Source organism: Polypterus senegalus, chromosome 5, assembly GCF_016835505.1.
Source record: "Polypterus senegalus isolate Bchr_013 chromosome 5, ASM1683550v1, whole genome shotgun sequence".
NCBI lineage: Eukaryota > Metazoa > Chordata > Cladistia > Polypteriformes > Polypteridae > Polypterus > Polypterus senegalus.
Window position 1 is genome coordinate 137,856,545 of NC_053158.1, and position 23,395 is coordinate 137,879,939.

The 23,395-nt window shown below is 34.9% G+C and overlaps 1 protein-coding gene across 1 annotated transcript in view; it reads left to right on the forward strand.

Annotated features, from left to right (window-relative positions):
- Nucleotides 1-23,395, forward strand: part of gli3 (GLI family zinc finger 3) — a 309,890-nt gene that overhangs the window by 241,888 nt on the left and 44,607 nt on the right. The window contains exons 6-7 of the mRNA XM_039753392.1: nucleotides 9,641-9,796; nucleotides 19,223-19,424. Of these exons, the coding sequence (XP_039609326.1) occupies nucleotides 9,641-9,796; nucleotides 19,223-19,424 (358 nt within the window). The remainder of the gene's footprint in view (nucleotides 1-9,640; nucleotides 9,797-19,222; nucleotides 19,425-23,395) is intronic.

Consider the following 23,395-nt stretch of genomic DNA (forward strand, 5'->3'; position numbering starts at 1 on the left):
AACAATGCACGGAGGTGTTTTGAGTTTTGTACCATATGTTCTAACAGGTCGTACAAAATCAATTACTACGTACTTGATTTTAGTTGTATTTTGTTCAATACATAAGACTTTCAAAACAATATTTTTATTTTAGTATATAGCTATAAAACCATTATAAAAATAGAAAAAGTGATCTCCATAAGAAAAACTGATCTCCACATTACATAAATCAAAACACAGTTTTTGGGTTTTAAAAATTATTATTACTTACTATAATCTCTTTTGATGAGTTTTTCCATTTCCAGCTGTGCGATAACATAAGATGTTTATAATCTTGAAATGGATTTTATTTACTGTATGTCACCGTTTCAGCTGTATATATGAATGCACAAGATGCATCAAATATCAAATGTGAACAAGGGAAAGATGATCACACACTCAGAAAAAAGGAGTTTGAGTTAGCTAGGGGACAGATTTTAATCAAAATTTCTAGGACAGTATTTTTTTTTTCTTTTGGATTGAATTGATTGACATATATTTTAACAGTCACAACAATAAATATTATAAATAATAGAAGAAGAAAACAGTGTGCTTTGTAAAAAAATGTATTTAAGATAATACTAATATCTTCTTTAATCATTATTTTTTCTTAACTGGCAAACTCCAGTACAGTATTGCATGGAGCCACGACATATCCTGACTGCTTACAGTGCAACCCAGTATCAAATCATCATTGTGCACACTCACTCGTACAGAGCTTCAGCTACATATGTTGTGTGTGAGGAGTGCTTTAGAAAACTAGTGCACTTTGAGCAAGTTAATACGGCCACATAGAATGGTGGACTTTGAAATCATCACTGGCACTCCTATGCCAAGATCTGCTTCTGCAATATTCCGTGCCTAAAGCTATTGGTAATGTTTAATTATTCTGTAAATGACAGTGTTTTTCCTTAAGTTATAATATTTACCTTATTACGGTACTGAGCTTTTTTTAATCTTTTAAAATTGACTTTTTCTGGCATGATGCCACAATCTAAATGAACTATTCAAGAAATGAATGTTGATTTTGGAGGTTGTACTATATAAAATTAGTCTCTGGGAGTGCTTAATTTCTCCATTTTCCTGTAATAGCAAGATTAATCGTATAAGATATGATACATATCCTGATTATCATTCTTTTGCTTTGTAATTACATAACTTGATGATATATTTAACATGATCTTCTTCTGAAATTAAATTTTAATTGCTCTCTTACTATTCTCCTGTAAACTCCTCCAGATCAAGTTCAAATGTAGACTTAAATATTACCTGTAAATAATACTTATTTTTTTGTTAATGTATACTTTAATTTAAGTAGTGGAAACTTGGTACTTTCAATCAAAAGACCCTCAAACTTCATCATCTATACAAGGCTGATTGCTGAAAGGGCATTCATTTTTGATCCTTAATACATTGGGTAAACTTTTCCTGAAATGTATAGTTATTAAAGTTGGAAAAAGTTTAAGTCCAACATTAACATCACCCTCATTTTTGACACAAATCTGTCTGTGCTAAACATATATTCCCAGCACATTTTTAGAAGATGAATCTATGCACATCCCATAAATTCACTTAGAGTTTTGAAACATTATTTTAAGATACCTAAATAGACTAACCAAAGAGTACAATACTATCCATCTTTGATCAGTTTATAATATTGAGGTTTTTGAAACTGTCTGTCTGTCTGTCTATCTATCTATCTATCTATCTATCTATCTATCTATCTATCTATCTATCGTGATACATTTTTGAACTAGTTTTCACTCCCGGGGGAGGTTATTTTTATCAGTACAGTCCATTGAAGGATGTACCAGATCTACTGTAGATCATTGGCAAGCACACTACATTGAGATCCCACATTACACCAGCTTTCTGTTTGGAAAATTGTGTTTGGTGTCTCATATACAGTAAAGTACTTGGCCTCTGTTAGTGTATTTGACTTTTGATCAATGTCTTTACATCTTTGTATAACTTGCTCCTTGACTTTTATTCCAGTACCTATCCGTTTCTAAATCACTGAGACATTTTCTTTTCTGAATACCATTACTTTCAACAATGAACTGTCTGTGCCACGTGTAGTAGATTTAAATAAACAATGTCTGAACTTGAGTTGCTCCTGCTGTAAAATGTCAAATGATGTTATGCTGACAGATTTCTTAAACACAAAGTATAAATAAAGAGTAAATGGGAAATACAAAATGTCTGGAACAAAGCACTAGCTTGGCAGTGTTGGTTTTAGACATCAGCAGCTGTATAGGATCATGAAGTGTTTTGATAGTGCAAGTTTAATGAAGAGTCACACTCATCCACATTTAGACTTATCTGCTACCTCAGAATCTATGCCAAAATATTCTTTGGTGTAGAAGAATCATCAGGCATGTTTGTAAATAAAACTGTCGGAATTTGTGTACAGACATGGTTACAGTTAGTCGGGGTAACTGAAGTGAGGGCCAAACATTGCAACAATGTTGAAGTTGGCAGACAATTGATTTCTCACACAGCTAAAATAGTCCAGAGTTTTAAGTTAATGTAACTTGTAATTCTTTGAGATTTGATTTTCATCATGAAAATATCTGTTACCTATTTTCATCATTTAAAAGTGTTTGTTAGTGACAAAGATTATGTAGTGGCTAATATTGGCATCTCACATCACTAATAAGTTTCACATTCTTCCTTCTGAATCTGCATGTACTCCCTGTGTCCATGTGAGTTGTCAGTCAGTCAGTCATTTTCCAACCCGCTATATCCTAACACAGGGTCACAGGGGTCTGCTGAAGCCAATCCCAGCCAGCACAGGGCGCAAGGCAGGAACAAATCCTGGGCAGGGTACCAGCCTACCACAGGGAACACAAACACACACACAGAACAATATAGGATCACCAATGCACCTAACCTGGATGTCTTTGGACTGTGGGAGGTAACCGGAGCACCCGGAGGAAACCCACGCACACACGGTGAGGACATGCAAACTCCACGTTTGTTTGTTTCCTGCCTTGCATCCTGGTATTGGCTCCAGCAGACCCCCGTGACCCTGTGTTAGGATATAGCAGGTTGGATAATGGATGGGTGAATAAATTTTAGTAAATGCTTGGTACTTGTGGCATTCTGAAAAGTTATGTGCACATTGCTATGTTTTGTGCAATGTTATGTGCAAAAGTTATGTTCCATATCTATAACAATGCCGAAAATATGATTAAAGGCACTGATGACGCTAAAGTCCCAAGGTTGTCAGTATCTGAGCATGTCTTTACACAGCGAAGTGTTGGAGATGCTGTAACAGTTGGCAGTAAAATAGTTGGGCATTTTAAGCATTTCACATTAGCATACTCCTGCTTATAGGACAATCAGCATCACCACTCTGATTGGACAATAAATATCTTTACTCTACTCGATCCAAGGTATGCCCATTTAATAGGCTAAGTGATACACTTTAGTTAAAAGCAGCACTGTTTTCTTTTTCTAAGTCAGTAGTACTAGGGTGTTATATCATGTTTGCCATTATGAATGTAGTGAGAAGTCAAGCAAAATGACACCTTTTATTGGCTAACTAAAAAGATTACAATATGCAAGCTTTCAAGGCAACTCGGGCCCCTTTTTCAGGCAAGATGGCAATAAAAGGTGTCATTTCACTTGACTTCTCATTTTTTCTAAGTCACATACTCTTTTTAATGGAGAAGCTAAACAGTGAATGCTAAGATGACTTTCTTAAAATGTAAAAAATTGAACTTCACTATTTAAACTATGCCATGTATTTTTCACATATTTTATTAATTTGGAAACGTTTTGTTACCTTCTAAGCTTTTTGTAATTGAAGTTTTTCAGACGCAGTAATTGCCTGCTGGTCACTTTGTGTTTTAATCTATGAAATGAAACAATCAAGGGTCACCTAATATACATACTAATTATGTAATTGTGTTGTTTATAGACATGAAGAGTGTGTTTCTTTGTAAAACGCATTATCTGATGCAGCCGTTTTCTGATAAAACATGAATTCCATGCTGTGCTTCATCATTGCTTCATACTGTGAAGCATTATTGGTTTAGAGCTTTGTTATTTACTGTAAGCAAGCACTAAACATAAAATTTACATGTTGGTTTTAATGGTATGTGTGTTTGCATCAATGTTGACTACTTTGATTTCAAATTGATTATTGTACTAGAGCAATGCTATTTTTGCTTTTATCTAAGAAAGATTATATATTTCTCTCCCAATTCATTATTTTAATGTTCCATATTCTCACAATTAAAATTCATTCAATTGAATATGTTTTATTTTCGCTCATAGATAGATAGATAGATGGATGGATGGATGGATAGATATTATTTTGAAACTGTATGTGTTAGCAATAGATTTTCACAAATTTGTGCTCTAAACATATAAGTAAATAAATTGGAAGAATTTATTATTAATTACTTCTCCTGGGTGGCTAATTACAAAATCCTTAATTGCCAACATTTCTTAAAATAAATATGTAGCTTTTTGGAACAATCCCTTCAACTTCTTACATTAAATGTCTTTAAGTATCAACAGTTGTCTAATGATTGGACATACTATAAAACTTATATATATATAAGTTTTTACATATATATATGGAGCTGCAGGAATTGTGTGACCCAGAGGCAGCTGGACAGGATTATGTGGCCCCACCAAACAAAAGTCTCTGAACGGATCAGCTGAATAGTTGTTTGGAGCATGTGTTTAATGAGATTGTAAATGAACGTGCAGTGGTATCAATGAGCAGTGTTCCAGTACCTGCTCTCATACGGCTGGAAACTTGCCTGGGAGAGACTACAGTTTCTCTTTCAGTCAAACCACTTAAGTGCCGGTCAGTTAACAAAGTGCAGTGCCTCATTTTGTACCATATGTCAAAGAAATGCCTTTCTGCCCTATGCAGTAGTATAGAGAGTGAGAGGATATTTAGTGCACTGTCACATATTGTTAATGAAGCCAGAAACAGTCTTACAGCTGAACATGCAGAGATGCTTCTGTTCATAAAAAGGAATCTGCTACTAACTTTCCCAAAAGACTCATAGACCTATCAAGTGGCAGGTGTTCCGCAATGACTTTTGACCTGTATACTTTTACATCACTCTAGCTAGCTATCTTAAAAATGGGATAACAGTAAGGGAAATCTCCTTGTTATGTTCAGCCATATTCCTGTATTTTAATTATTACATCCCATGTTGAAAGACTAGAAATAATGTTGGTTTGGTTAACATACATTAATTTTGTATGTGATTTTTGATTTTCTTTCAGTGAAATGTGAGCCATTTTGAAAATGATATTGTAATTTAATCCATGTTATGTGCTGTACTTTGACTTGTTTGTTCAATTTTGAATTATTTTATTGCAAATTATGAGTCTTATATCTGATGTTAACAGATGATGGACATAAAGAAATGTTATTTTCCACTCACACTACAATGGTATTGGTATCACCGAATACTAATAATTAAGTATTGGTAGTCCTACTCAGTCTGAAAAAAGTGGTATCAATGCATCCCTAATTATAATGTGTTCTCCTATTGATGTATACAAGTATGAGAGACCGTGTTAACTCTTTCAGGGCTGATGTCGACTTTTGTCAAAAGGAGGAGTTGACAATGATAATCAACTGTTAATGGTGACAAAACCAACTGTTATATTTTGGTTGGTTTCTTGTTGCTAGAAGGAAAGTTAGATTCATTGGTTTGACCGAGATTCCTGTGCTCACGTGAATAGCAAGCCACAAACAGCAGCCAAAATGGGACTGACATCTAGCAAGAGATCAAAGCAAATGCGTAAAGCAAAATACTCTGCGGACGAGGTTTTGCCTATTATTACCTCTGAACTGGACTAAGACTTGTCGAATTCCGATTTTCATACAAGTGATCGAAAACGAATGTGAAGTTCCAGCTTCAGCTGAATGGTCCCCAGCTAATTGTGGTACTGACAATGTTCACTAGGTAAGACAGCCACTTAACAATGATAAGAGGTAGAAACCAGATTGCAATGCACTGCGACCATGACTGCTGCTGCTGCCCCAGCCACGCGAAGACAGCCTGGCAGCAAGCCTGCTGCACATTCTTGGCAAACAGGCAGCCATAGCATGCAGCAACAGACGTTTTATGTTGATTTCTGTGTGAAACCATTGCTTTTCAGAAACTGTCTTTGGGAAAAAATATTCAGCCCTCAAGAGTTAAGACTACATTGCATTTCCATGAGCTATGGAATTCCAGTTGTAATTTTCTTTGTAAATTTTTCACTCATTTTTGTCTAGATTTTAGTGTTCCTTCAGCAATAGTGTATTAGAGGAAATAGCAAATTATTTGTGTTTATTAGGTCTATTAGTATGTTATGAACTAGAAGATAATTCATTTAAACTGACATTGCTATAATAAAGAGTGGTAGTTTTAGAAGTTAGTCAGATAAGTAAAAATTTCATGTGTGCATATACTTCATGTGATAATACTGTACTACTACTGTAGCTACTACTTCTATTACTGCTAATAATCATGGCACTACTGTTACTTCAAATAAAAGTAAATCTGTTCTGTCCTGTTCTCAATTGGTTGTATTAATGGAAGGTTAATGTTTTTTGATATTGTCAGCCAATGATCTCAAAGTCTCACCACTCCAAGAGGATCTGATGACATTGAGAAATGAATTGCTATCCATACAGCCAGCAACACAGGCATTCCACTGTTTAAGACTTCCGTGGATTACTTTCAACGTACAACAGCTGTTGCATTTTTCTCAGGCTGTGTATAACTATATTTTATTTGAATGACCATTTGCATAAAGTATTTGGGACAAGATTGCGGTTTGACTGCAAATTGCTCTGTGGAGTTTAAGATTGATATGCATTTTGAATTATCTTTGGCAAGTACAGGCACTACAAGATACTGATAACTTTCCTTTTCCGTGATACTACACAATAATATTTGCAATATAAACTAAGCAATCTGGAAAAAGTATCTACAACATTTTTGCATGTACAAAAATTAGTCTTTCTAACTTTTATGCAAAGTGACCCAAAAAGCTAGACCCCAAAAGGTAGAATTACATAAGGCAGTCATTTACATTGCTTCTATGACTGAAACCCTGGCAACCTGTATGACTTGTGTACAATTTGAGTCAGTGGAGACTGAATCTACAACTGGATTCCAGACCTGTAGACCAGTTAAATTTATTATATCAGTCTGAATTTAATTTAAATATCTACATTTACAGTTAGGGGTGGTAGATTGGTTTGGTGGTTGGTATTTTTTAGTCCTATCATATCCAAGGATGTTCAGGAAAGTATGGTTGAAAACTCCAAACTGGCCCCATCCAGTACTGGTTAATCCTTTGCTGTTAGTGCTGCCAGGTTTAGTTACATCCAGCATCCTCGATTCATTGAGTGGGATAATCAGGTTTAGAAAGTTAATGGGTAATTGGATGGACAGGGTGGCTCAATGACTCTTTCTTAGATGCTGCTACTGCTTCACAGCTCTTCTTCATTGGGTTCAAATCACTTTCTGTGTGAGGTTTTTCTCCAGGGTCTCCAATTTTCAAGACATTCCAAAGATAAACAAGTAATATTGATATATTGACTTTGAAGTTAACCTGGCATGTTTGAGTCTTAGATTGTGAGTTTAGTGTACTTTTCAGTGGTCTAGTTTGCTGTCCAGAGTTGGTTTCCTGTCTTTGTATGTTAATTAGATAGATAGATAGATAGATAGATAGATAGATAGATAGATAGATAGATAGATAGATAGATAGATAGATAGATAGATAGATAGAACTTTATTTGCCCCCATGAGTGAAAGTAAGTTAGTGTGCATTTCGATGAGCTGTTTCCTTCCTTGTGCCCTGCATATTATTTAGATATTTTGACACCACACTGTCCTGATTTGGATCAGCAAGAACATAGAATGGGTGAATGTGAATGTATGCATTACCCACTTTCAATAAAATGTTCTCAGTAAATGAAGTATGCTTACACTGAAGAAATTATATTTATTTTAAATTGTCCCAGTTTATAAGATTTGGTCAACACTTCCAACTGCCTTTGAGTAATATGTCATAATGGAAGAAACTGACCTGTTAGATCCAAATAGATTGTACTTATTAGCAATTTGTTTTATATAAGCAATTGAAAAAATATGTACTACTGGCTGTATTATATACACCATATCAGTGTGGTCTGGTAGTATACACAAGTGTCAGAACTGACTTCTCAGTGCACAGAGTTCAGAAGTGTAATGGGTTGACAGTTAAGGATGGTATGTGATTACTGTCGGACAGTGTCTTTTGGGCCTAAGGTAATGTCACATGATTCACACCAGAAGTCTCTGCAGTCAGTGCAGCTGCAGGCTGAGATGGCAGGTTAAAATAACACACAGATAGATAGATAGATAGATAGATAGATAGATAGATAGATAGATAGATAGATAGATAGATAGATAGATAGATAGATAGATAGATAGATAGATAGATAGATAGATAGATAGATAGATATGTTTTTTTTAAACATTACCCCTTTTCTTGCTTAAAACTCTAAATGGTCTCAGATGTTAGAGATTTGTTCAAGCTTCAATGGTCCATTTTTTTTCCTCTTACCTTTTCAGTAATGTTATTTGGTTTGTTGCAATTGTAATGTTTTTAAAACTATTTCTAATTATTTAATAGTAAAAGATACTGGCAAATCACTGTAGGCACAGCTCAGTACTTTTACTTTTTACAAAGATTTGATTATTCATCTAAAATTCATATCACTCTTGAAGTAAAGAAAACGTTACAGTTATTATTTTTTAATTTGTTTCTTTACTGATATCAGGGTCAATTCATTTTCAGTTCATATAGAATAATCTACAGCTGTTGTACAGCTCCTAGAGATGCTTGGAATTAGTGTAATAAAGTCATATTGGCCCCTATTGTGTGGTTAATTTATAAACACATTTAAATGAATAGTAACATTGGCAGTACAGTACTGTGAAAAAGACTTTTATTTCTGCCAGGCCTCCCCATGATTATTCATATGGTTATTAAACAGCTTTAAAATATAACGACTATTCCACCTACAGCACAAAAAGAAAAGTCAGTTTTGTTTTACTTTTGTGTTTTTCTAAGAGGAACTACAAATTCATATTTTATAAAAATAGACCTTTATTAGCAAAGTATTTTGTCCAATTTTATAGCAATTATCCATGGATATAATTGATTTCCTGTTGCATGCCATAAAGTACAAATTTTGCAGTGCTTGCAAGGAAATATGCGTAAGGAAAATTGTGCCAAGTTTTTATATGTAAGCCACCGAAATAAAGAGGCAGTTCCACGACTGTGGTCTTTTACTAACACAGCAAAATCTGTAGCTCTTGCTTAGGAAATGTATGTAGATCTGCTGGGCTTTGGCTTTGTTCTAAGTAGCTTTCTAAGCTGAAGTAACAGTGAGAAAAGTATCATTGCTGTTTAAGATAATAATGTGACAAGATTGCTATTTTGCACACATGTTGTTTTGTGATGCTCAGTTAAAAGTCTGCTGAAATTGTCTGTCATGAAAACATTCTTAAGGTTTAAGATAAACTCTGGCTATGAAGGAGAGAGATAAATAAAGCAATAAATTAACCTGAAATGCCTTTCTTTATTTTTGTTATTGTAGCACCACATGCAGGTATTAGCACTGCTGAATATTATCACCAGATGGCACTGCTGGCAGGTCACCGGAGCCCATATGCAGATATCATTCCTTCTGTTGCAACCAGTGCTGGGGCAGGAACCAGTGCATTACACATGGAGTATCTCCAGGCTATAGAAGGTAAGTCAGCAATGCCTTTCCACAATTCCATCAATTGCCACCAGTGATCAAGAGAAGATTATGTTTGACATCAGGTGCAATGAACAACATATAGCACCTTTGTCTTGATTTTTTTCTACACTATACAGATCAGTGGTTACCATTATCAAATGATCATAGTTATTGTAAATGTGTAGACAAGAGAATAAGTGATCTAGTGTTGCTTTCATTTAACTATTGCCATCTCTTGGCTAGAATATGAAATGAATCCTCAAAAAGCTAATAATTTATCCATCTAGTAATTCTTCCATCTGTCAAATAGTTTTCTAGCTGCTTATTTAGCTTTACTGGGGAGTTTGAGGCTATCCCTGTAGCATTAGGCACAAAGCATAGACCAACCCTGAAGAGGGCACCAGTCCATTCAGGACTCTACACTTATTGTCACTGGTCCAGCTCAAAGTGACCAGTAAACACAGATGTCTCAAGTTATTGTAGAGAAATTTGTGGGCCCAGAGGAAAAGTGATGGCTGTAAAGATAATGCAAACTCCACATTGGCAGTGACTGGGCTGGAATTATAATCCAATCTGCTGAAGTTCTGAGGAAGAAGTGGTAAACAGTATAACATGGTGCCAACTATGAGTGAATATTTATAAAAACAATAATGAAATAAGCTAATATTTCAAGGGTAAATTTTTCAGTGACCAATTTAAAAGTAAGTTATGTCAGCAGTGGATTACACCGTTATATCATTAGGGCTGGGTTTTTGTTCTAAGGTGCAGTGCCCTTTGTGCTCAGTCTTTTTGTTTCCAGGACTTTCCTATAAAACCTCGTCTCACAATTCATAGTACATTATGTTAGCTCACAGGCGTTACTTAGTGTTTCAATGTATCAATTTGAATGTGTTAAGAGTTTCGATGGAACATCTGGGAAAGGATGGTGAAAGAGGGGGATTGGTGGAAGTTGGGTGACTTAGGTAAAGAATTGGAATATTTGGAGGTGGGACAAGAGTGTATGGAGAAATTAATTGGTGGTGAGATAGCAGAATGATTGAAACAGTGGTGGGATGGACAGGTGGTAGGAGGACGAGAGGTGGAGGTGGAACAAGGGATTGGGCAGAATAATGTGATTATACTTCCCCTAGTATTTACATTCTTAACACAGGCACAGAGGGTAGTGAGAATATTGGAAGACAATTTCTTGCAATTACAACAATCAGATGAAGATTTACAAAAATTTTAAATGATGGCAGCCTATCGGAGGAATAAAAATTTGAGAGATCTTTTGGTGAGGGCATCATGTACTATTAAAAAGAAAAACAAATGTGCATGGAGGACACCATATAAAAACAAAAAAGTAATTTTAAATGGAATTTCTGGAATAGAGCGGCCTATCTTTCTAGAGATGTCTCTTACCACAAAATATTTTATTTATGTTGTGCAATGTCAGACATGTGGTCTTATTTACATAGGTGAGACCAAGAACAATTTTAGAGCGCAGTTTGTTCAACATCTGAGACTAATTGAGAATCGGGAAAGGCAGACTGAACTCTATAAACATTTTGCTCAGCCTGATCATTTGCCCCCTGCATTTCATATCGAACAGGAAAGTTATTGTAATAAGACCCGCCGATTACAGAAAGAGGCATAATGGATAGGAATTCTTAAAACCATATTCCCTGATTGTTTAAACGAAAAATGATTCAATTAGTGATTTTTATAGATATGTGTTTTTGTATTACTGTTTAATCTAGGACAATTGAATAAATTAATATCTAATTTTTGAGAATTCTTGGGCCAGTGAACCAGTGCATGCTAGTTGACGCTGGCATCCCCTACGCTAAGACTAACCCTTATTTGAGGTAACATGGCAGAAAGTGGAGAATTAATGGAAATGTGGGTCATGATTTATTTAAAGGGTTAATGCTTAGTTAGGCGACCATTTATTTATTAATTAAAAATGTGTATTGTACTCTTTCAAGATGACACATATTTTTGATGAAAGCTACCAGATATTGAATGTCACTGTTTACATGAGTCTTGTTTTTTTGAAATGTTTCATTAGTTGTTATTTACCGGATGGTCCAGTTAGGGCTGGACCTGATATGTTTTGTGTCTCTTCCTTGGTATAATTAGAGCCTCATGGCTCCTGGGCCCTGGTTCGTCTTCTCCTTGAATTTGGTGGATTTATTACTCCAAACTGGTCCAGTATGAGTGACTATGGAGGTGTGTATGAGTTTGCCCAGTGAAGGATTGGTGTCCAAGTTTGGGTCCAGCTGTGTACATGATGCTTCCCACAGCCCAAAAATGATGTACGCGAAGGTGCTTTAGAAAGATTTTCCTAAATCAGTGAAACACAATTTTTCCGTGTATTTTAGTAAACCTTTCATAGGATTTACTTTCACTAGTGCCTGATGCACCATGATTAATACTTCAAAAGAGTTCAGTTTTTATATACCATATTTTGTATTGCTTTTTATTTTTCTTTTTGCCATTTTGTTTTTCTGTTAAAACAACAGTAATGTATGATTTTCTTATATGGTACTTGGGGATTTTGCTTTACAGTGCAAATTTTCACACAAGCTTCTGTTGTGGCATTTGTAGTTTACAGTGTGTGCACATGGATATAATCAGGTTTCATTAATATGGAACTTTATAGATCCAAAATTGGTTTCCATGGGCAGTGCATCTAGGAGTAAAATTATATAAATAACTATAAGCATTTTATAAATAGGACTCATTATTCCTTTCACAGCGTGTACTGTGAAGTTATTTTAATAATTAATTGCCCTGTTTTCCATCATTATAGGTTACATTAAACATACACTATAAAAGTATTATTTGCTTTTTAAAGCAAAGTCTGGTTTTGACAGCTTTTCTGTATCATCCAGTGTGTATATTTCACAGAAAGAGAAACCATTGTAGGTATAGGTTTTCTTTGAGGAATGTGATCTTCACCCTCAATCCTGGGCTTTGCTGTCTGGTAAATCGGTGGCTCTTCGATATCCTGCATAGCCATTTTTGATCTGGTTTTCTGTCTAGACTGGTAGTTTCAGTTTGTAAAGCAATTTTTGTAACAGAAATTAAAATATAGTAAATACTGGGATATGCATTTACTTTGTAGTTTGTTTGCTTTTTTATAAGCAAGATTTAGATGCAGACATAAAATTAAGTATAATTAAGTATCATTAATTTAGAACAACATTTACAGTATACAGTGATCCCTCGCTATATCACGCTTCGACTTTCGCGGCTTCACTTCATCGCAGATTTTAAATGTAAGCATATCTAAATATATATCACAGATTTTTCGCTGGTTCGCGGATTTCTGCGGACAATGTGTCTTTTAATTTATGGTACATGCTTCCTCAGTTTGTTTGCCCAGTTGATTTCATACAAGGGACGCTATTGCCGGATGGCTTAGAAGCTACCCAATCAGAGCATGTATTACATATTAAATAAAACTCAATGATATACGATATGCTTCCCACGCGGTGCTTGATTGTTTGCTTTTCTCTATCTCTGTCACTCTCTCTGCCTGATGGAGGGGGTGTTAGCAGAGGGGCTGTTTGCACAGAGGCTGTTTGCCTAGAGGATACGGACGCTCCTCTACAAAATGCCGCTTTATCGCGGTGCTTCGGCATACTTAAAAGCCCAAAATCACGTATTGATTTTTTGATTGTTTGCTTTTCTCTCGCTCTCTCTCTGTGACATTCTCTGCTCCTGACACGCATTCTTTGAAGAGGAAGATATGTTTTCATTCTTTTAATTATGAGAAAGAACTGTCATCTCTGTCTTGTCATGGAGCACAGTTTAAACTTTTGACTAAAGGGTGTTATTTCATGTCTAGAGGGCTCTAATAATGTTAATAGTGTGAGAGAGTTTATAAGGGCTTAAAATATATAAAAATAACCATACAAACATATGGTTTCTACTTTGCGGATTTTCATCTATCGCGGGGGGTTCTGGAACGTAACTCCCGCGATCAAAGAGGGATTACTGTATACTGTGCATAAAGCAATAAGTGGATCTTCAGCCTAAATATGTATTTTAGACCTTAATGACCTTCTTCTAAGAATAAGTACACTTTTTACATAATTTTCTTTTACCCCATTAATCCATTACTCTCTGCCCCAGTGGCATAGGGCATTTAGGAAGTCTGGCAGGATCCTTGACATTAGTCCAGAACAAAGCATACCAGACAATTTTCAGTTACCAATTATCCTAGTATGTACATATAGGGCCAGACTACCACGTGGAAAGCACTAGATGAACATTCATACTCCACACAAATGCCATCCAAGCCAGCATTCAACCCTAGTCAACTGGAACTGTGAGGTGGCACTGACAACCACTAAGCTACTTTGTCACTCTGTAAGAAAATGTGTGAAATAAAAATGCATTAAGGATATAGTCAGGCATTCCATAATGTACGAAAACTGAATGTAATACTTTCTGAAATAAGTTTGATCATGTTAAAATGAATTTTGTAGCCCTAATAGTTTTCTCAATATTTGCTATCAGTTTTCAGGTACATTGAAGAAGGCATTTCTGTGTTTCTGATATGGATTTGAACAACACTGGAGCACCATAAGGAACAGTTTTCTTTTTTCTCACTAATACACATCAGAATATAACACCAGGTCATGTCACTTGCAGAAATTCTCAGATGATTCTGGATTTACAATATGTGGAGAACTTTGTTTTTTGGTGCAAAAAGAATTGTCTGCAACTTAACATCAGCACCACTAAGGAACTGGTTATGCACTTTTGCTGCACCAATGAGCCTATATGTCCAGTCACTATTTAAGAAGTTGATGCAGAGGTGGAGCACTCCCACGAGTGCTTGGGGGTCCACATCAATGACAGTTTAGAATGGTCTCAAAACCCAAAGAAACTATATAAGAAAGGAAAGAGCAGGCTCTTTTTTTAGGGGACTGTGTTTCTTTAATGTAGTGACATGTTTCATATGTTCTACAACTCTGTGATGGTTAGTGTAGTCACCTACACTGTGGTGTGCTGGGCTGGTAACAATACTTCCAGAGAGGTCCACCAAATCAATAAGTTAATTAAATGGGCAGGTTCAACTATGGAATACATTCTGGGTCCCGTGGAGGTAATAGAAAAGATGAGAATTTAAACAAAACTGAGTGCCATTCTGAACAATGCTTATATCCTGTCTCTGATGCACTAACACCAAATACTTTCAGCCATCAAATTACTTAGCAGATGTGTGCCAGGGAACAAAACATATTGTATGTTTAGGTTTTGGGGGCATAAAAATATCTAGAAAATTTTTCCCTAATACATTTCAGAATTATCATTATGAAAATGGCATCTGCTAAAAAATGAATGGAATCAAGGCTAAATCTTTCAGTTGGCCTGTGTGACCAAAATAAAGTAACATAATCTACTATTTTTTAAGTAGCCAAATTGTGTTATATTTGATAAGAAACACACACTGATTTGCAGTTTATATCTAGTGTTGCATAATTAAGATTTCGTTCATTTTTTTAACCGTTCTTAACCTGTGAAGTGGTACTTTACAGCTATACAAAGGTGTGTTTCATTCACATGATGATCTTGGGAATCATCTGTGTGTAGTTTGCCATTTCACTCCGTGTCTTTGAGTTTTTTCATCAGTGTACTCTCAGATACCTGTAGGTTAAGTTATATAGCAGTTCTAAACTAGTCTGATATGACTCAGTATGGGTGTATGTGTGAGGATGCTTCAGGTTGGATTAGTTCTGCTTTATGCCCAGCCAAAAGTGACTTCAAAACCCTTAAGACACGAACATTGAGATTAAGCAGGTTTAGAGAGTGGATCTTTTCAGTGATGTTGCTTATATAAATAAACAGCCAAAAAACAATGTGAACATATTCCCATTTTTTTCAGGAAAATGTGCTAAAATGACAGGAGATAAAAGTTAAAAGCCACTTAAGCAATCATCATAGTTAGAGTAGGTTAAGTCAAATCTGTCTTAAACTAAAAGCAAAAAATAAAAACCTTGTTTGAATGTGATGCAGTGAAGTATTTATTTTTCTTCTTTTTCATCCTTAGCATTATGACACTAATGAGCTAATAATTTTTCTAGTGTTTTAGTTAAGGGTTAACAATTTTGCATAATATTAGAAACCACAAAAGTCAGGAATAACTAGACTTCTTTAAATCTTACTTTACTGACAAGTTATGTCTAAAACTAATTTTGTCTAAATGAATAAAGGCAGTTTCACAGCATTTTATTCAAACAGATCCCTTTTTTTCCCTTTATTTTTCAGTTGAGCTAATTGCGGATTCAGCGATCATGTAGCATTCTATCTAATTTCAGTATACGAGAAGCAACTTTTATAGCTCAGGCTCTGCTGTGCCTGCTGAAACACTCAAGGCACTAGGCTTGTAATTAACAATACGATTTAGCTCAAAATCCATGCACCAGCAACATTTAAATGAGGCATTGTCTTAATATGCTAGGTAGGAAAATGCGTAGCGGTAATATGCTAATGAGTTATTTTAAAGTGTAAATAGAAAATTAAATGCACAGTGAATCCTGGGAAGGTCAAGTCGACTCACCTTCTTTATTTGATGAGAATGTATTTAGGCAGGCGGGATCTGCTTTTATATAAATAGGGGATGAAGTTACCCTTTTACTCTGTACAAACTAATTAAAACTATCTAAACTTGCATGGGTATAAGAAAATTAATTGCTATTAAGTGGGAATTGGAATGTCCCATCATTCATCAATGTAGAAATCCTTTCTTCTGTGTCAGACTTTTAGATTAATAGACTGAAATAAAACAATTAGTGAACATTTAAATGGAGATGTTGGCTTTTTTCTATAAAATGTCTCTGATCATGCCTGGTAATAATTCATTGCATGTTTTAAGAATGTGTGTTCAGAGTTGGGAAATTAACACTTTAAAGTGCCCTTCATGAAAGGACAGTGCAAAGTGTTATATGTTTAAAAGAACTGCTTTTTTCTTTTGTTTTCAAGACAAAAGCTTAAGCCTTTGTGACTTTTATTTAAAGTAAGCCATCACCCTCATAATTATTTAAAACATGTGCAGTGAGATTTAAATGAAAAACATAAGTTGGCTTCATCACTATAAACAAGCTGTACGTGTCTACCTTACCTAAAGCATTCAGACTTTTTCCTTTATGGTATACTACATAACTATTCTATATATAAATAATACAAAAGTGATAAAATAAAATAAAACATAAAAATGCATCTTATATTACATAATCATTACCATTGATAGGTTTACCATGAGAATTCCTGCTGTGTGATTTCTTTAATAACATATGTAGCAAGCACCAGCTTTCCAATTTCTTTTAAAATGTTCGTGGTATACAATAATGTCATTGTATATATAATACAGTGTACAGTATATATGAATGAATGGAGCAGAGGAATAAAGAACAAAAGAGGAGAATGGGAGTATAGATATATATATAATCAATGTTTTGGAAAAAGTTTAAGTTCTTTTCAATCTTTTCTTCTTTTCTTGTTTCCATAAATCATTTTTTTATGTAGTTTTTTTTTTAACTTTAAACTTGTTTCTAAAGCACTTTTACATGTGCAGTTTTTACAGCTTCTGAGAGAAGGCTAATCAGTTTTGTAAGGGTCATACAGGGAGCTGGATAAGTAGAATTTGAACGTTTATTCTTGGCCAGTTGACACACTCAAACTGAATACCTAGCTCAGATGTGTTGTATTTCTAGGCATTTATCAGTCATTACAGCCAGACCAGTGTTGGTTTTTAAAATCCCAGACTGAAAAAATACTGCTTCCTGGTAATAAAATTCAGACTATACTAAAATGATCACTTCTGAATTTAACAAAATAATTGAAAAAAATGTTTAGCACCTAAAAACCAGTTATTTTTGTTCAAGGTTTATAAAAACAAACTTGCTAAACAAGATTTTTATACTTGTAGTCATTTAATAAACTAAAGGGCTATCCTAATAATACACGACAGTTTAGATATGTTTTAAGCTGAATGAATGAGGAAAACTCTCTAAAGGAAAACATGGAGTCTAGAAGGTAGACTAGCAGCCACTAAAATGGGCATAGTACTCTGGGGTCTAGAGCCCTTTGATGTTTTATTTTCATTTTGCTCTCTTTCTGTGATTGAGGTTTTGCCATACTGGTAACTTGGGTCTGTATAACCACTGTCTCCCAGCTCCTGCTGAATTAATGATGTGAATGTCTAAGTAGCCGTCAGATTCATAAATCACCTGAAAATGAGAGGGGATAATATAAAGAAGCCGTTTCTTTTTGTTTAGCAATTTATCATTTCGGGCGCACATTAATAAACACAGCTCCCCTGAGGTAAGCCACTGGAAGATAAATTTTTCTTCCTAATTCCTTACAATTGTAGCCAGTAGATCACAGGTGGAAAGTAAGGCATATAACAGCATACTGGCACAAGTATGCCATTCAGTGACACTTGACCCATGCCTGCTGTCTATGAGGCTTAGGAGGTGCTGCAACAATGCAATTACAAATTGCAACAGTGTTGTAGACAGATTGTGAGACATATGTAACACCTGAATTTAAAAGCTGTACCAGGTGTGTGTACTACAGGCTTATTTAACATCTTGTTTACTCGAGTTTTCTTTAAAGAACAGAAGATAGTATATTTTATTATTTTTTTAAATATGTACAGTAGATCTCTGACATTTTTTCTTTGTATTGTGCTTCAGTAACTTTGCCATTTTTGATCCCTGACAAATAATAGCTTTTACCAATTATGCTATCCAAACTGGAACCTGTCCATTTTCTGAAGTTACTTACATCCTATTGCCCATTTCAGTCCTTTATTTTTCTCTGTGCATCAGGTGCCATAAACTATCTGTAGTATGTTAAAATAAACATCACACACAGACCCCTCTTGTGCTCCTATTGTATTTTGCAATCACAAATTTTACAGCACCCTTTTGCAGAGATACATAAGTACTTGCATTGTCATCTCTTGTATCTCTCTGCTCTTACAGAACAATAGAAGCAGTAGTGAAATTGTTCTATATGGGTACTGTGCAGAGCCAGGAAAACGCTATAAAATAGGCCAGAGATTGAACTTACTTCTTTACCTGCTGTGATGAATGAATGGAGCAGAGGAGTAAAGAACAAAAGAGGGGAGGGGGAGCTACAAATGTAGAAAGGATTTTTTTTTCTACTGTTTTGTTCCCTGGAAGGAAAAACTTAGCCAGTGTTTATCTTCCCATAAGTTTCTTCTCTCTAAGGGAAAACTTAACAGATGTTACATTGTCATCACTAAACATGTTATGGTTCATTTAATTACATTTTATATGTAAACGTCCAATGCCAAGATTTAATAGAATGTACATTGACTGATATTACTGGAAGAAATTTAACATTACACTGATGTCATTAGTTTTTTTTAATAAAAGTTTTTGTAAAATAATCCATTTTGCATTTAAACAGGTTCACGCTTTCCCAGTCCCAGGATGACAGTTCGATCCAGCCGTAAAAGGACCCTGCCAATTTCCCCAATGTCAGACCATAGTTTTGACCTTCAGACCATGATCAGGACTTCTCCCAATTCCTTGGTTACTATTCTTAATAACTCTCGAAGTAGTTCTTCTACTAATGGATCATATGGACATCTTTCAGCAGGTGCATTAAGGTAAGAGATACAAAATTTAGTTCAAATAATTTTTGTTGTAACCTTCTCAATGTATTGATCTAATAATATATATGAAGGTAGTCTGCCCATCCATCCATTGACTCTTTTATTTACACTGCTTTACTTAGCCCTGTAATATGAATGCAAAGTGGGAACCAGCCTTGGAGAGAGTGTTAGCCAATCATGGTCTACATTCTTCTAAACAATTAAACTAAGTAGCATTGGCCAATAATGTTGTCACCAGTTAATTGAATAAAGGCATTTTTAGAAGGTGGGAGCAAAACCAGATTAATTAAAAGAAAAACCCTTTCAGATTTGAATAACATCAGGTTTCCATGCAGACAGCAACTGACTTGAACTCAGTCTCAAGACAGGAAACCATGAAGACTCTATTAAGAGTACATTGTGTTAAATCAATGGGCATTTAACCTTACTTTAAAAACAGGGTTTTTTTTCTTATGGCAAAGTCATGTCGAGGTTTTAGGGAAGCTAACTAAAGTTATTTTTTGTTAACCTGAGAATTGTATGGAATGTTTAAACCAGTTACAGTATTTCTTTTCCTGATTTGTAACCATGAGTGTCACTAGACTATGGATAAAACTGACAGGATTCAGATAACTCCAGAGTTTTCAGTCCAGTCATATGGCCAAACAAAGAAAATTACTAGGAAATGTTGACATATTTCCATTATAAAAAATAATAATTTCTGAGATAATAGCATGTTATTATTATAAAATGTACTAGTTCTCCAAATAGTTCAATCAAAATGGCAGCTCAAAAGTATTAACCGTATTAACTGTGTATTCAGTAAACTAAATAAAATGTACTCCTGCAAACTATTGAGAGGTTTGTAGCTATTGTCTTACATCTACATCATAAGTAATGAGTGAGATATCTGATGCCATCCAACATATATACTGTAATACATTTATTGGCAAAATCAGCATCCACTAATCAAGTAACTTGTGGCTGTATTTGTTGCATTAGTACTTTACATTTAATAATCTAAACAAAAATTATAAAATGTAAAAAATTTAAATATAATCAGTTACAGTATATAAAATATTTAGTATGGAATTTTCTGACACATGCAAAGAATTATGTAAAGAATCACATACATTACATGAACTTCAGTTTTCCAGTATGCATTACAAACTTAAACCAAAAACAAACAAAAAAACTGTGGCATTATGGACGGGCATCACTGTTTATACACGAGAGTGAGCATATCTGGTTTGTAGCATCCCAAGAGGGTAAAGCCAGGGTTAAAAGTTGAATGTTTGCATTTCATACATCTAACAGTGAATAGAAGGCACACTTTAGTGAAGACCTTGGGGTCCATATGGCAGTGTTATGTGCCATACTTCCCAGCTGTTATGACTTTAACTTTCATCTGATTTAGAAGAGTTGTCACAAAATGTTCTGCCAAATCCAATATTTTCTTGAAAGTGAAACATTTTTTCTGCTAAACATATATATTCCTGATAGTAAGAAAAGTCAGTAATTATACAAATGTAAAATATTTATGTTAGGCAGTTTATAGAGGAGAAAATGCCTTGCCTGCTGGTGGTGGTCGGAAGGATTGGTGGCGCCAGTTTTCGGCAGCCTCACTTCTGTCAGTGTGCCCCAGGGCAGCTGTGGCTACATAGTAGCTTATCATCACCAGCGTATGAATGTGTGTGTGAATGGGTGAATGACTGTTGTGTTGTAAAGCGCCTAGGGGGGTTCTTGAACTCTAGTTAGGCGCTATATCAAATACAGGCCATTTACCATTTACTATAAATTGCCAATACTGGTGATTATGCTTTAATTGTGAATTTTTTATGTGTAATTAGAAATCTTATTAGTGCATCAGCGAATTCATGAAATGAGCAATAAAAAAGTAAACAATAGCAGGAGTAAAACTGTTATAAAATAAAGTATGCACATAATAGAAGGAGTAAAAATTGTTATAATAACCACGTAAAACAGGAATTAATGTAAATGCACACAAAAAGGCAGGTGTGTTGATTTAGAAATCTAAAATAGACGGTGATCCAGCAAGTGTTTTTCAGTGTAACTTAATTCTGTGGCACTTGACAGCCTCCTGCTGGGATTTAACCTTGTGGCCTGGTTTAAAGGAATGTGTGAAGTTAAATTTTTCTCTCACTGTTCTAATTGGTTTGAATTGGCAGCCAGGTTAATTAGTGAAGCTAAATTGTACACATGTCTCTATGCATGTGTTCAGCACTTCACCTTATTCATTCAAAATTGGGTTGGGTGGGAGGCTGTTGGGCACATAATGATCTGTTTGAATCCCTACCTTATGGGAGATGATGGGCGCTATTGCTGATTTATTAGTTAAACAATGTAAACCATCCACAAAAAAAGGTTAATGCATGGGAACAATGTACTTGTAGTACTAAGATAAAGTTAGAATGTGTTTATGTTATATTAAACATCCAGATCAAGAACTGGTGTACTGGGTACAGAACAACTTTTTTATTATTGTCTCAAACTCACGAAATAGGAAATTAGTGCTGCTTGGTCTTGCAAATGTGTTTTTTAAATTGTTTAATACTGTTACCAAATATTTATGCAATGTATAGCACCATATGAATTCTCTCATTAATTGCCAGCGTTTAGAGCTTCCAATGTGTTCATTCATTAGAGAATAAATCTTTTGATTTAATTCTGCAAAAACAGCAGTAATAAAACTGAAATCTCGTTAAAATGAAAGTGTTTAAAACTGTGGATTTCCTCCAGTTACAAGCTGACATGTTAAGCACAAATCTATATTATATTTTACCATAATACATTTTTTGCGTTCATTCTTTTTGATTTCATGCAAACCTGTTTTTCTTTACACAGCATGTTTTCCAAACACACCATTTCTGCAGGTTTTTTGTCTTTTGCTGAGCTGATTTCTATAAGGCAGGAAACTGCATAAAGCATTAGCAAAAAAGCAAACAATGTAGTCTAATGTCTTTTCCAACTTCAGTCAAATCTGAGTTACATAAATGTGCACAGATATTAATTTAAATGGAACTTATATTTTAGCTGTTGCACAAAAAAGAAAAGGCAGCCCAAAGTAGACAGATATAATATCTATAACAAAGCAATATCTTGACACTGTTAAAAGAAACACCATCTTTAACTATATTGAGAGAGCTCATGGGTACCTTTGAGGCTCTATACATTTTATGCAATGAATGCAAAATACTGGAAAACAACTTCCTCCATGCAATTTTGGAATCCTTTTTCATAGTCACAGCTTGAAGGAAGATGAAATCTGTTCTGGCAGTGGTGTGCATAAGGCAAGCACACTTCTGGCCATACCAAAACATTCTCCCACATATTCATACCAAGCGTTATCAATCAACTTTGAACTGTCATCCATAAATTAATGCAAACACAGGAAGGCTATTCGAACTCCATACTCCAAAAAGCCATTAGACAGGGTTCAGAATCTTAACTGGAATTTTCTAGTAATCTATCCTAGACATTTATACACTTCAGTTTTTAATGGGAATTATATAGGTGCTAGGTGGCACATGTACAGAGACTGAAGCATCAGGGTTTATCAGAGAAGTTCAATCAACATTCTTATTGACCCTGGTGGAAGTTAAATAGTTTGGGATATAGTCTGGTACATATTTACCATATATAAAGATATCATTACCTGTATAGAGATGCAATTTTGCATAACCCAAGAAAATTATCAATTCAGCTTAATTATTTTACATAGATAGAAGGGCAGAAAATAAATCAAGCTTTTCCATGCATTTTATCGAATACCAGCTTTAATTTTTGGTTTATACTACATGCATGTCAGTCTTTATAAATTTAATTTTAAATTCCAGAATAGGTCATAGTTAGGTTACCTTGTTGTAAGTCTGGCGATATACCATAAATACACTCTTAGGATATTCCTATCCAAGCACAAGTCTGGTGTTTAAAGTAATGTCTGTCTTGTTGAGCCTCTTGAACAA